Source organism: Heterodontus francisci, chromosome 8 (genome assembly GCF_036365525.1).
Source record: "Heterodontus francisci isolate sHetFra1 chromosome 8, sHetFra1.hap1, whole genome shotgun sequence".
NCBI classification, from domain to species: Eukaryota; Metazoa; Chordata; class Chondrichthyes; order Heterodontiformes; family Heterodontidae; genus Heterodontus; species Heterodontus francisci.
The window spans coordinates 86,301,562-86,315,362 of NC_090378.1; the positions used below are offsets into that span (position 1 = coordinate 86,301,562).

The 13,801-nt window shown below is 46.4% G+C and overlaps 1 protein-coding gene across 7 annotated transcripts in view; it reads right to left on the reverse strand.

The window, feature by feature from the left end:
• nr5a2 (nuclear receptor subfamily 5, group A, member 2) overlaps positions 1-13,801 on the reverse strand; it is a 234,088-nt gene that overhangs the window by 75,622 nt on the left and 144,665 nt on the right. For all 7 annotated transcript variants that reach the window (XM_068037607.1, XM_068037609.1, XM_068037612.1 and 4 more), the window contains one exon: positions 1,889-2,036. In XM_068037607.1, the coding sequence (XP_067893708.1) occupies positions 1,889-2,036 (148 nt within the window). The remainder of the gene's footprint in view (positions 1-1,888; positions 2,037-13,801) is intronic.

Below are 13,801 nucleotides of genomic sequence, written 5' to 3' on the forward strand. Positions count from 1 at the left end.
AATCAAAGGCCTCATCCTGCTGTCGTCGCAATGAGCCAAGCGGTGGGCAGGTGGGCCTATTGCTGCATGAGGAGCATAACAAGAATAACCATGCAGGTTGCTTGCCGGGGAGGGCCCTCATTAAAAGGCACTTAGTGCCTAAACGAGGCACCTGACCCGAAACGTTAACTCTGCTTCTCTTTCCACAGATGCTGCCAGACCTGCTGAGTGATTCCAGCATTTCTTGTTTTTGTATCAGGAAGGGGGGGCCCACTGAGACCCAATCTCTGCCCTTGCTGTCGCCCGCCTACACTCCCCATCGACCCCCACCCTGTGAGACCCCTCCCCCCCCCCCGACTGACCTGTGGCCTGGGTCCAGCGCTGCTCCTGGGCCCTGGGTGGGTGCTCCACCAGCAGCAGCCACCGCCTCTGTGGTGGCACTGCTCAGTTTAAGAGCTGCTGGCCTCTGATTGGCCGGCAGCTTTCAGACGGCAGGACTTCCGTCACCAGGGTCATTGATCCCATGGAATGCCCGCCGCTGTCCAGTTAAGTGCCTTATTGACACTTGATTTGGCAGGCATCCTACAGAAGGGGTGACGCAGACTTCTTGTCGGCGCTTTTGCTGGAGGTGGAGACCCCCTGTCGCCCAGATAAAATCCCAGCCCCTGTTTCTTTTCAAATCTTTTGTTGATTCTTGAGCTGAGCACTCCTGCTCCTCCTGGCCTGCCAAAAATACAAAAGTACTTAACTTGGGACTCTTCTTCGGCTGGACTGCCAGCTGGTGCTGAGATGGAAGGTGTATGAAGTACGCTTCACTCAGTTGAATTCTAAAATGGCGTCTGGGTCCTATGGACATCAGAGGAACCCAATTGAAATACTTAAATTAGATGTGCACTTGCTTCAGGTGGCTGTCTTGGCCGCCTATTTTGAGAAGCCAGGCAATCTAGCGATGGCTATAGTGATGGTGCGGAACAGGGTGGCATGTTTCAGTGTGCTATCCATCAAGTGGTAACATTCTTGCCATCAATGGCTGTCATAATACTCGTCGCCATCAATAGATAGGAACAGAATAAAACTGCCCACCAATCACAGTGCGTGGTGAGTGTGTGTATTGTGTGGTGAATTTTCATTTTTACCCTCAGGTTGGAAATGGGCAGTCGCACATTTTTACACACTGGCCGTTTTTCACTTACATGAGCTCAATGAGAATGAAAGTGAGACAGGGTGTAAAATGAGCAGCTGATCCACTAGAGAGAGCGAGAGTGAGAGTGACAGAGAGTGAGAGAGAGTGTGAAAGAGAGAGAGAGAGAGAGAGAGTGAGTGCACATGCACATGTGTATTTTACATAAAAAGTACACGGCAGTGATTTCTCTCTTCGGGGGTTTGGATAATGGTTATAACTGACTTGGGTTCATTCTTATAATTTATAACATCATCTTAGCCACTCAGTAAGATTGCTGCCTGTTAAAACTCACAGGTACCTGCTATTCTCTGAATATAAAAGATGTGTTAAAGAATCAGTGGAAAAAGTGGCTGAAACATTTATCTTTTCACAAATACACATGCATAGATTCTGTTACATCTCAGTGGAGGATCCAAAGTCAGTTCTCATTACTATTGAAAAATAACGAGAGTTGTAAATTCATGTTCCTCAATCATTTGTTAGATTATCCCATGTTTTCTTCATTAGAGTACCACTTAGCAGATTCTATAGATGACCGTTAATGTAGGTCTATGTTAACCTGTATCTATTCCCTACATCTAAGATTGACAGTGTAGCTGCCTCCATAATTGCCCATACACTTTTAGCCTGACAGCCAACTTGTCTACTTATTTTCGTTCAGGGAGTCCAGTTAACTGGCAGAGTGCAATAACATTAGCTTGGAAAATAAAAGAATGAGGCATTTACCTAGACTGAAGAGCACAAGGAACTTGAGGCACACAAACTCTCGCTGGTCAAGCTGTAATGAGCGAAGTTTCAGTACAAGCTCCTGAGCGTGACTCATGAGATTATTGAGAGTGCTCCCTGCCTGTGAGGCAATCACAGAGAAATCCACCTGGAAAAGGCAAAACAAAACGATCTTTAAAATTTATAAATTTAATGCCAATTTTATTCCAAGGAATAATGTTTATGTTCTCTATTTCAACTTCAGATGTGACCACATCGAAAATGAAATGCAGTTTCACCTCTGAGCTAGGAGCTAAGTGCTTACTCATGAGTTTTGTGGTTTAACAATGAACAGATTAATAGTGATACAGACCAAAGCCATCCTCTATAGTGTGATGGTTTCCCACAACCCTTACTTAATCCTAGCTATCAGACATCAACTGCGCAGTACTTGTTAAAGGAGGACCTCATTAGGAAATGGTGTTCTCTAAGAAGAATTCCAAATTACCGTTCACTTGTTTGTTTTGAATTTAGACCTTTGATCTTAATTGTGAAAAACTTTACAGTATTCAGGTAGGTGACGTCTCAAATGCACAGTGAGAGGCCATCATATGGGACCTGTCCACTGGGCTCTTTAACTCCCTGAGCTGTGCTGTAGGTCCTTATAGACTTGTCTGCCTGCCAGCAGCTTTCAGGTGCACTTAATATTTGCAGCAGTAGCAGATTTGTCTGTGAGGCAAGTCCATATCTGCCACTCACTCTGAGCCGACTATATTAAATTTTTATATTTATTGACAATTCATTACCATAATTGACTGCAGTATGTTCAGTGGTGAATGGAACATTGCTGCCTCTTAAGCAAGTGAGCCAGTCCCTGGAGCAGGATTTGCAATTAAAACCAAGGCAGCCTGGAATTTTTTATTGGGTAAATATGATGAGTAGAATCTTTAGTTTTAACTGCAAGCCTGGAGAATTTTAGATGCAGGCCAGCTCTTTTTCTTACAATGGATCAGTATAAATAATGATGTCAGTGAAACTAGCACCCAAAGATGTCAATCAAATTGCATCAATTTAATTGTGTCGAAAAGTATGTTAATGTTGTTACCTGAATGTATCAGGGTAGAATGGACTTAGTACTTGATTCATTCACGTGTAATTCGAGAGGACCTCCTATGGTGTTGCTCACTGTTAGCCCTGGAATATGCCTATTTGCAATATGAGTGTATTAAGTATAAACCAATGTCACAACAATGCTGAAACTCGTAGAATCTGCCAGTGGGAGCACTGGTTTGTTAGTCGGCAATGTTCAGTGTGCTGTTCTCAGGTGATTAGACAAAGGGTCCATGACTTTGGTTCTAATATCTAATTGGTTTAAGGGACTCTACACACTACATCACACAGACAGAAGACTTTTCATAATCCTGTTTGATTCATTACATATATAGGGGAAAAGAACTAATTAAACGTTAGAATGTGAAACTCACTACCACATGGAGTGATTGAGGCGAATAACATAGATGTATTTAAGGAGAAACTAGATAAGTACATGAGAGTGAAAACAATTGAAGATTATGCTGATAGACAAGATGAAGTAAGGTGAAAAGAGGCTTGTGTGGAGCATAAACACCGACATAGACCAGTTGAGCTGAATGACCTGTTTCTGTGCTGTAAATTCTATGTAACTCTATGTTAATTTCCTTGGTGAGCAAAGGATGGAAGGGCAAAATGACTTGAACAAAATAAGTATTTGAACAGATGGAACAGTGCAAGATGTTGATGTACAGATGCACTTTGTTGAAGGAAGTATATTGATGCCAGCAAATTAATTTCACAGTGAACATTTCCAGTTTGGGCTACTGTTACGACCAGGTGAGGGAGGGGTCTCAGGCTCCCCTTTCACCCCTTCTCTGGTTTGACCGCAACAGGGTTTATCCTTTTAACACAGTAATGTAAATTACCACCTCAGTGAGCACTTGCTCCTGCTCCTCTAAATATAATTGTAAATGAACCAATCAGACAGATTTTCCTGAGTTTAAACAAGAAAGATGTAAGTTTATTAACCTTATCACTCTAAACCGGTTAAAATTACTAAAATACGTGATGCATCCATGCTCACATTCATACGAGAGGCACACACACACACACAAATAGATACAGAGGGGAAAAAACAGAGTTGGGAGGTTGGAGTAGAACAAACAAAGAACAAAGAACAGTACAGCACAGGAACAGGCCATTCGGCCCTCCAAGCCTGCGCCGATCTTGATGCCTGCCGAAACTAACACCTTCTGCACTTCCGGGGCCCATATCCCTCTATTCCCTTCCTATTCATATATTTGTGAAGATGTCTCTTAAACGTCGCTATCGTATCTGCTTCCACCACCTCCCTTAGAATCCTTAATAAAAATGGAATTTAAATATGGAAGGGTAGTCCCAGTGTCCTTAGTTGAAATTGAAGTCCTGAAGTCCTCGCTGGACCATGTGCACAATTCGGGCTTGCTTATCTGACTCCGGAAGGCAAAGCCAGCCGTTATCTGTCCTCTATTACTGACTGTGAGGATCTGTAGATTTGAGGTTTAGTTGCAGCTGAGGCTCCCTGGGACTTTGCTGGAGAGGGAGGGAAAGAGAGTTCCTTCTTTGGAGTTCAGTTACTGTCTGCTTTCTCAGGCACAATTCACAAACTCTCAGAGTTTCAAACACCTCTGTTTGAAACAGCACCTTCTGGAAGGATCTTTGAAATTCAAGGCTGTTCAGACATACTTGGTGGGGGGCGGTGGGTTTGGCTCTTTCAAAGTTAATGGGTGTCGATGGATTTTGACAATCAACATTGACAGAACCATCTAGGTAATTGAGTCGGGGTGTACCTGCATTGTTCTGGCTAGACTGGGTAATCACCTCTGCCTCCCAGCCGGCCTTTGGCTTCTCAGATGCAAATTGTGCATGGCCATCTTTAGTTGCTCTGTTCTGTTTTTTTTAAATTATTTGTAATAACGTCCAGTAAAAAATCTCAGGGAAAGTTCCATACGACGAAATTAATATTTTCCATGTGGCATGTGGGATTTCCGTCACACTATATTGTCAATGGCTACTTAGAAGCAGATATTTTTCTGTGATGGTGTTGCGGCTGGGGTCAAGGGGGCAAAGGAAATGAATCCAAGCCACTCACATGCACCCGTTTAGCAGCTGGGTGGAGAGTGTCCCTGACTCAGGCCTAAGAGCGATATGCCTGTCTATCCTCTTGGCAGTTCCTGCGTGGTATAGAGAGATCTAAAGAATGGTACAGAATAAAATCATTTGAAACATGGAGGGTGGTGGTAATTTCAATCAATATGATAAACTTAAACAAGACACAACTTTTCTGCCATTATTTTAACACATGACAGCAGTGTTTTGGTCTTTCTGTGCAATGGAGGTTCATTCTGAATCACTGCTTTAGCCAACAAGCTTTACTGATAACACTAAGCATTAATTTGTTACCTAAGTAGGATATATAAGAATTCAGACCTCCAGGGGTTATCCATAAAATGCCCTTGAGAACATTCCTGATAGGTGGAACAGATGGAGTGGGGGTAACTTTGGCTTTGGGTGATAGCATATAGTGGGTGCGTTTGGATCATTTGTACCATCACCCAAAGTCAAAATGGCCCCGTTTGTCAGCAGATTATTCAACTATGAAGAAGCTTGAAACTGCCCTCACCCAACATCCACACACACGTATATTCTTGCAGCAGCGGGAACCTTGGCTGATCTCCTCCCTAAACACAAAGCTGCTGAGGCTCCACTCTCACTGGGATCAACAAGATCAGTGCTGGCCCGGGGATCACAGCCTTTAGGCTTCAATTTATAAGCAGTCGATTCTTGAGGTTTCAGATCTTCTCAGTACCTTCCGTGTAGGCCAAACAGATCAATGGAGCTGGAATTTTATTTATTTTTTAAATTTTTTTAAAATTTTATTTTTATTTTAGAGATACAGCACTGAAACAGGCCCTTTGGCCCACTGAGTCTGTGCCGACCAACAACCACCCATTTATACTAACCCTACAGTACTCCCATATTCCCTACCACCTACCTACACTAGGGGAAATTTACAATGGCCAATTTACCTATCACCTGCAAGTCTTTGGCTGTGGGAGGAAACCGGAGCACCCGGCGAAAACCCACGCGGGCACAGGGAGAACTTGCAAACTCCGCACAGGCAATACCCAGAATCGAACCTGGGTCCCTGGAGCTGTGAGGCTGCGGTGCTAACCACTGCGCCACTGTACCGCCCATAAATAAATGAATAAAAACAGAAAAATTCTGGAAATGCTCAGCAAGTCTGGTAGCATCTGTGGAGAGAGAAAGAGATGGCAAGATTTCATAGAGGCGACAGGGGTCCCGCTGCTGGGGTTGAAAGTGGGGGACGACCTCAGTTTGGCGGCCAGTGGTATCCAGGGCCACATCTTGTCAGCGGCAGCCAATTAACTCACTGCAGCCTGGGCTGCCAACTCTATTAAGAATTGTAGCCCACCCCAAGAACTATCGGACAAACAGAGGGCTGGCAGCTCAGTAGGATCAGCAGTGCCACTGTTAATGGTGAGTAGTGCTAATGCTGCACCTAGAAGATGAGGGTGCATCAACGGCCTTGCACCCTCAAAGTCAAGTTATCAGGGTCTGGGGGCATTGGGGCCCGTCAGACAAGCCCTGGCAAGGGGATTGGGTCACTAAGGGCAGGTGATGTCCTTGCCGCGGGGGCGGCCATTGCTGCCTGGCTGTCTCCCCACGTGGCAGACAGCCCCCTCCCCCCCAAGTGCTGGCAAAATGTCAGCAGAGGTGAGAAAAAGCCCCTAATTAGCCACTTAAGTGGCATGACAACAGTAAGATGATGGGAATATCATCCACTGCCTTCCCACGCCACTTTGCCAGCCTTCCCGCATCCCCCCAGCCAGTCCCTGAAGGGCTAGTAAAATTCAGCCCAGAGTTAACATTTCAGGCACTGACCTTTCGTCAGAGCTGAGTTCTCTCTCCATCAATGTTGTCTGACCTGGTGAGTATTTCCATGCTTCTTCTGTTTTTATTTTCAGACTCCAGCACCTGCAGTATTTTTCTTTTATTTCAATGGGGTTGAAATTTGTTGTTTCACAGATTCGCTGGGAAATTTGTAAACCTGAAAAGCTCAACGCAGGAATGATTCCATTCTGCTGGCACCCTATTTCACATTGAAGAGTGTTGTAATCAGACAGTTACTGATACTTGCACTCCTTACCATCACATGTGCAGTTTGCTTTGTAAGTTAATAGTTACGTTAGTGAATCTATTTTACCACAACACTTTGCTAACAGGTTCAACAAGGTCTGTGTACTTTCTATGTCATATTTTGAGTTTTTTTTTTAAGTACAATGTACACTACTACACATCAAACAAGATGTTATATTATCAGTTGGAAGTATTTGAAACAGGAGCAATAGGACAGCAATGTTATATTAACAAGCTCTTCCTAATAAACTAACTTTGTCAGGAGATGCTTGTTGAAGCCTGTCATTTTAATAGAGTGTAAAAATAATAGAAGATAATGAACTGTTTGGCATCCAGCTTTTCCCCAATGATGGTGCAACACCAGATGTTCATTAATCAAAGTATGCAAATACCAGAGAAATGCAACACTTGTAATCTGGCAGACAACAAAGAGCTGGCCGTTGTTGTTCCCCAGCATGAATGTAAATCAAGCATTAATGGTTGGAAGAGGGAGGCTTACTCAGGGAAAACCAAGGGAAGAACTGCAACTTGCTGCTGACTCAAAAGCCCCTCTGGCAGCAAAAAAAACAGATCGAGACAACTTCAGAGCAACACAATATCTGTTTGTCCATTTTACACGCAGCAGAACAACTCAAATGATCTCATGCTCCTAAAGAAGATGCTGAGGTGAATTTACACTTGGGATTCTCAATATGCAGTTAAGTGTGAGTCCAACTTTCCACTGCAGCAGATTTCCTTGGAATTCAAAAGGCGTTTGGAACTTTTTCAGAGTGCTTCTAGACAATGCAATTAGTCATAGTAAAATTAAATTCCAGGGCTTCTCTTTCCACAGATGCTGCCAGACCTGCTGAGTGAATCCAGCATTTCTTGTTTTTGTTTCAGATTTCCAGCATCCGCAGTATTTTGCTTTTATTTTAGTGTTTAATTCACTGCCACTTCTCTTCCAGGAATGCCTACCTTGAAGAAGTTCTGCTCTTCTCTCCGACGGGATTTTCGTTTGTCTCTTTTACCTTGTTCACCTTCATTGCTGTCTATTTCCCTCCTGGTATTTGATAAGGTATCTACCAAAACTCGTTTTCACAGCCACATCTCCTTCCTCCTTCACATCTCCGGCTCCGACTGATTCCACGTGGATTCCAACTGCAGTTTCACCCATCATGCTTTGAAACCACCCAGGATCACAGGTATCTCCGAGAAATACAACGTTCCTCAGACTGCTACTCTCGCCGCATCCTGAGATCCACACTCAGTGCTATGCGCCGCCATATGCACACACTGGACCTCTCTCTCCAGCAGCACCGTCTCACCTTATCTCAAAGCTGTTCTACTCCGCAGTTTCATCTCATCTTACGTCTCATCCGACGCATTAACAAAAAACTTTTTTTCTTCCTTTCAGGTGTTAAGGAACGCAAGCTCCAGCAGCTGATGGGGACTAATGCCCCTCCAGATCCTCCTTCCGCTTCACTGCCCTCTGACCCCACCCCTTCTGATCTGACCCCTTGCCGTGTATTCACTATACCCTCTGACCTCCCCCTCTCTGATGCTGAGCGTTCTGTACTCAGCAAAGGTCTCAGTTTTATCCTCTTACGCCCCCACCTCAATGAATTTCGCGCTCGGCATGACGTTGAGCTCTTCTTCCGTCGCCTCCGCCTCCGGGCTCACTTCTTCGACCAGGAGTCCTCCCCCCGACCAGCAGACCCATTCACCCACCTCCAGCATTCTCCCTCTACCTGGACCCCTCACCCTGGCCTCTTACCCGCTCTTGATCTCTTCATTGAAAACTGTCGGCGAGACATTGGTCGTCTCAATTTCTCTGCCCCCCTCACTCACTCTAACCTGTCCCCCTCTGAACTTGAGGCACTCCGTTCTCTCAGGTCTAACCCCGACATGGTCATCAAACCTGCAGACAAGGGTGGTGCTGTTGTTGTATGGCGTACCGACCTCTACCTTGCAGAAGCTCAACGCCAACTCACAGACACCTCTTCCTACCTCCCTCTGGACCATGACCCCACCACTGAACATCAAGCCACCGTCCAAAGGACTGTCACTGACCTCATCTCCTCTGGCGATCTTCCGCCTACAGCTTCCAACCTCATAGTCCCGCAACCCCGGACAGCCCGCTTCTACCTCCTTCCCAAAATCCACAAACGGGACTGTCCCGGCAGACCCATTGTGTCAGCCTGCTCCTGCCCCACTGAACTTATTTCTTCCTATCTAGACTCTATCTTTTCTCCGCTGGTCCAGTCTCTTCCCACCTACATCCGTGACTCTTCTGACGCCCTACGTCATTTTGACAATTTCCAGTTTCCTGGTCCCAACCGCCTCCTCTTCACTATGGACGTCCAATCGCTCTACACCTCCATCCCCCACCAGGATGGTTTGAGGGCTCTCCGCTTCTTCCTGGAACAGAGGCCCAACCAGTCCCCATCCACCAACACCCTCCTCCGCCTGGCTGAACTTGTTCTCACATTGAACAACTTCTCCTTCAACTCCATGCATTTCCTTCAAGTAAAAGGTGTCGCTATGGGTACCCGCATGGGTCCTAGTTATGCCTGTCTTTTTGTGGGATATGTCGAGCATTCTTTGTTCCAGTCCTACTCAGGCCCCCTCCCCCAACTCTTTTTCCGGTACATTGATGACTGTATCGGTGCCGTTTCCTGCTCCCGCCCCGATCTAGAAAACTTTATCAACTTTGCTTCCAATTTCCACCCTTCTCTCACCTTTACATGGTCCATCTCTGACACTTCCCTTCCCTTCCTCGACTTCTCTGTCTCCATCTCTGGGGATAGGTTGTCTACCAATATCCATTATAAGCCCACTGACTCCCACAGCTACCTCGACTACACTTCTTCACACCCTACCTCCTGTAAGGACTCCATTCCATTCTCCCAGTTTCTCCGTCTCCGACGCATCTGCTCTGATGATGCTACCTTCCATGACGGTGCTTCTGATATGACCTCCTTTTTCCTCAACCGAGGATTTACCCCCACTGTGGTTGACAGGGCCCTCAACCGTGTCCGACCCATTCCCCGCACCTCTACCCTCACCCCTTCCCCTCCCTCCCAGAACCGTGACAGGGTTCCCCTTGTCCTCACTTTTCATCCCACCAGCCTCCATATCCAAAGGATCATCCTCCGCCATTTTCGCCACCTCCAGCGTGATGCCACTACCAGTCGCATCTTCCCCTCCCTTCCCCTGTCAGCATTCCGAAGGGATCGTTCCCTCCGCGACACCCTGGTCCACTCCTCCATTACCCCCACCACCTCGTCCCCGTCCCAGGGCACCTTCCCTTGCAATCGCAGGAGGTGTAATACCTGCCCATTTACCTCCTCTCTCCTCACTATCCCAGGCCCCAAACACTCCTTTCAGGTGAAGCAGCAATTTACTTGTACTTCTTTCAAAGTAGTATACTGTATTCGCTGCTCACAGTGTGGTCTCCTCTACATTGGGGAGACCAAGCGCAGACTGGGTGACCGCTTTGCGGAACATCTCCGCTCAGTCCGCAAGCAGGACCCTGAGCTTCCGGTTGCTTGCCATTTCAACACTCCCCCCTGCTCTCATGCTCACATCTCTGTCCTGGGATTGCTGCAGTGTTCCAGTGAACATCAACGCAAGCTCGAGGAACAGCATCTCATCTACCGATTAGGCACACTACAGCCTGCCGGACTGAACATTGAGTTCAATAATTTCAGAGCATGACAGCCCCCCACTTTACTTTCATTTTTAGTCATTTTTAGTTATTTTTTCTTCCTTTTTTTTTTACATTCCTTTTTACATTTTTTACATTTTTTACAATCTTTTTTTGCATTTATTTCATTTCATCTTAGTTTGTTCAGTTTGCTCACCCACTGTTTTTTTCAGGTTGTTTTTCTTCAGGTTTGCACTTGCTGCTGTTCAATATTCAGTATATTCACACCTAATCTGTACTAATGCTTTGTCTTTCAACACACCATTAACATATTGTTTGCCTTTGCTCCGTGACCTTTTGGTCAGCTATGTGGCCTGGTCCAATCTGCACCTTCTCCTTTGTTATCTCTTGCCCAACCCCACCTCACTTGTTTATAATCTGTGACTTTTCTAATATTTGTCAGTTCCGAAGAAGGGTCACTGACCCGAAACGTTAACTCTGCTTCTCTTTCCACAGATGCTGCCAGACCTGCTGAGTGAATCCAGCATTTCTTGTTTTTGTTTTAAATTCCAGGGCGTAAGCTGTGCTAATAATTTGTCCTATATCAACCAAAAATCAGCACAAAAGATCGAGGTATTTCATGTGCAAATTACATTCAGTTCAAATTGAGTTTCTGTGAACTTTTGCACTGGCTTAAAAGACATCACACTGAACGTTAGCCCTGCCCATAAAACTGGCCATGCCCTCAAATTGACTTAATCACTGTGGCGAGTCTTCGCAAATTACGCCTGTTTGCGGGCCTTCAAGGAAACTTTTAAAATTCAGCTGTGTTTTATGAGGTGCAAGGCGGGATATATTAGATCCCCCCCCGAATCCAGGCGAAGGTATTGGGTTGTCTGATTAACACGTGCCTGTTGACTGCAATATTGAAATCATTGAAGATGACTGTCTCCTCATACCTAATTCCTCCTTCACACATCTCACTTCCCTCTCATCCCACATTGCCTTCTGATTTACAAGCTGCAGATGGTGTAGATATGGACCCTTTACTTTCCCCCCTCCCTGCACCACCACATTACCCTATGCTTTGTTCCTTTCAAATACCCAAGAACTATAACCTGGCCAGGCAGTGGAGGAACACCAAGACAATGATGATGAAGACACAGCACTGTCACTTGATTTCACACTTGTAGTCAGTCACCAGCTCAGATACTAAGTTAGAGGATAGTATCAAGGTGGGAACTGTATGTGGTGAGATACTGGGCATGGGTGGCCTGCAGCCAGGGCTGGGGGAAAGGGCAGCAAAGGTGCCCGCTTGCCGGAGGGTGAGGTTGCACATGAGTTCTGCTGCAGAGGACTCAGATGAGCACTTTGATGGGGCAGGCTACAGAAGAAGGCTGATGGGCATGCATAATGAAATGCTTGTTGTATTGGCAGGCCTGCTAGAAAGCCTGCAGTCACTGTTGAGTAGAATGGGGGAGTCTGGCATCAACTTGGCACAGGGCATTGAGCAGAGCCTGGAACCCATCCTTTCCAGCATGGGTGGTGGAAAACACCATGATGACACTTGTGGACCCAACCATGATGCAGCATCTGATGGCCAATGTCGAAGCTTCCATTGCAGCACAAACAGAAGCCACCCAATGTCTTAGTGCTGCAGTGGAAGTTCAGACTGAAGTCACGCAAGGCCAGTTTGCTACCATACAAGTTCAGACTGCTGCCATTATAGCTGTGGATTACATTGTGCAATGGGGCTTGCAGGGTGTCATAGCAGTCCAGTAATCTGGCCTCCAACAGATTACTAGAATTGCTGAGGTGTCACCCTGGGGGTATGGCAGTGGCTCCGTGCAGCACAAACCTGCTCTCCTCTCTCAGGAAGCCAGCATTTGTCCTCAGGCTCCGTCACTCCACCATGCTCTCGCCAGCTACTCAGCCAAGACTGCTGCTGTGTCCTGTGCCGAGATGGTGCCGTCCAAAGCTGGGCCTTCCAGGGCCAGAGCTGCGCGAGGCTGTCCTTCAAGACCATCTGCAGTTACCTCCACTGAAAGTTAGCAGCCTTCTGCCAGCCATATTGCAGCTATTGGGGTAGCCCTGTGTAGGATCAGTAGCACAGGCAAAGGCACACAGAACACAAGCACTAAGGGAATGCAAAAGAATGATTCATGGACTCTTGTATGGAATGTGGCATGATTTCATTCATAAACATGATGTGGAATGTTTATTTTGTGGTTTTCACTGTGACCAAGTGGACACTGTGCTGGTCAGTGACAGAGGGAAGGGAAGGTGTGGGACTCTTGAATGGGGAATTGGGGTTGCAGTAACTGGTTTCACAATTGAATGAGTTCTTCATGGACATCCTGGCCAGAAAGGGGTTGTTTAAGTTCCCTCCTCCCTTCTTCTTCCTCCTCTTCTCCTCTTCCTCCTCCTCCTGCTCTTCAGCTGGTCACAGTATAGTTGGTTGCAAGGGCTGTACCTTCATGGTAGTGTGGTTGTACAACATGCAGGGGACCACAATAAATCTTGACACTCACCCTGCCAAGTAATGCAGGGTTCCTCCGGAGCAGTCCAGGCAGTGGACACATTGCTTCAGCATGCCAATGGTCCTTTCTATTGCATTTCATGTGGCAGCATGACTTCGAGTATGTATGCTGAACATGCGTGCATAGGTTGCCCACTGGAATTATCAGCCATGTGGCCAGGGGTTAGCACTTGTCACCCAGCAGCTACCCTTTAGTGTGTTGTGGTGGCTCGAATGCAGCTGGCACAGTGGACTGTCACAAAACGAAGGCATTATGACTGCTGCCAGGATGCCACGCATTGACATGCATGGTTCTCTGCCTATAGTAACAGACCAACTGGACATTGAGGGACTGGAATCGCTCTCAGTTCCAGTATAGTGTTGACTTGTGGTGCCTGCACAGTGCTGTGTGTGCAGTCAATGGCACCCTGCACCATGGCAAAGCCTGCAATCATTGCGAAGCTGCATGCTCATTGCACTTGCTTCTCTCTGCAAGAGAGAATGGAGCTTAGTTAGCTCTTAATGAATAGGGAGCATAAGTGACCTTCCTCATGCA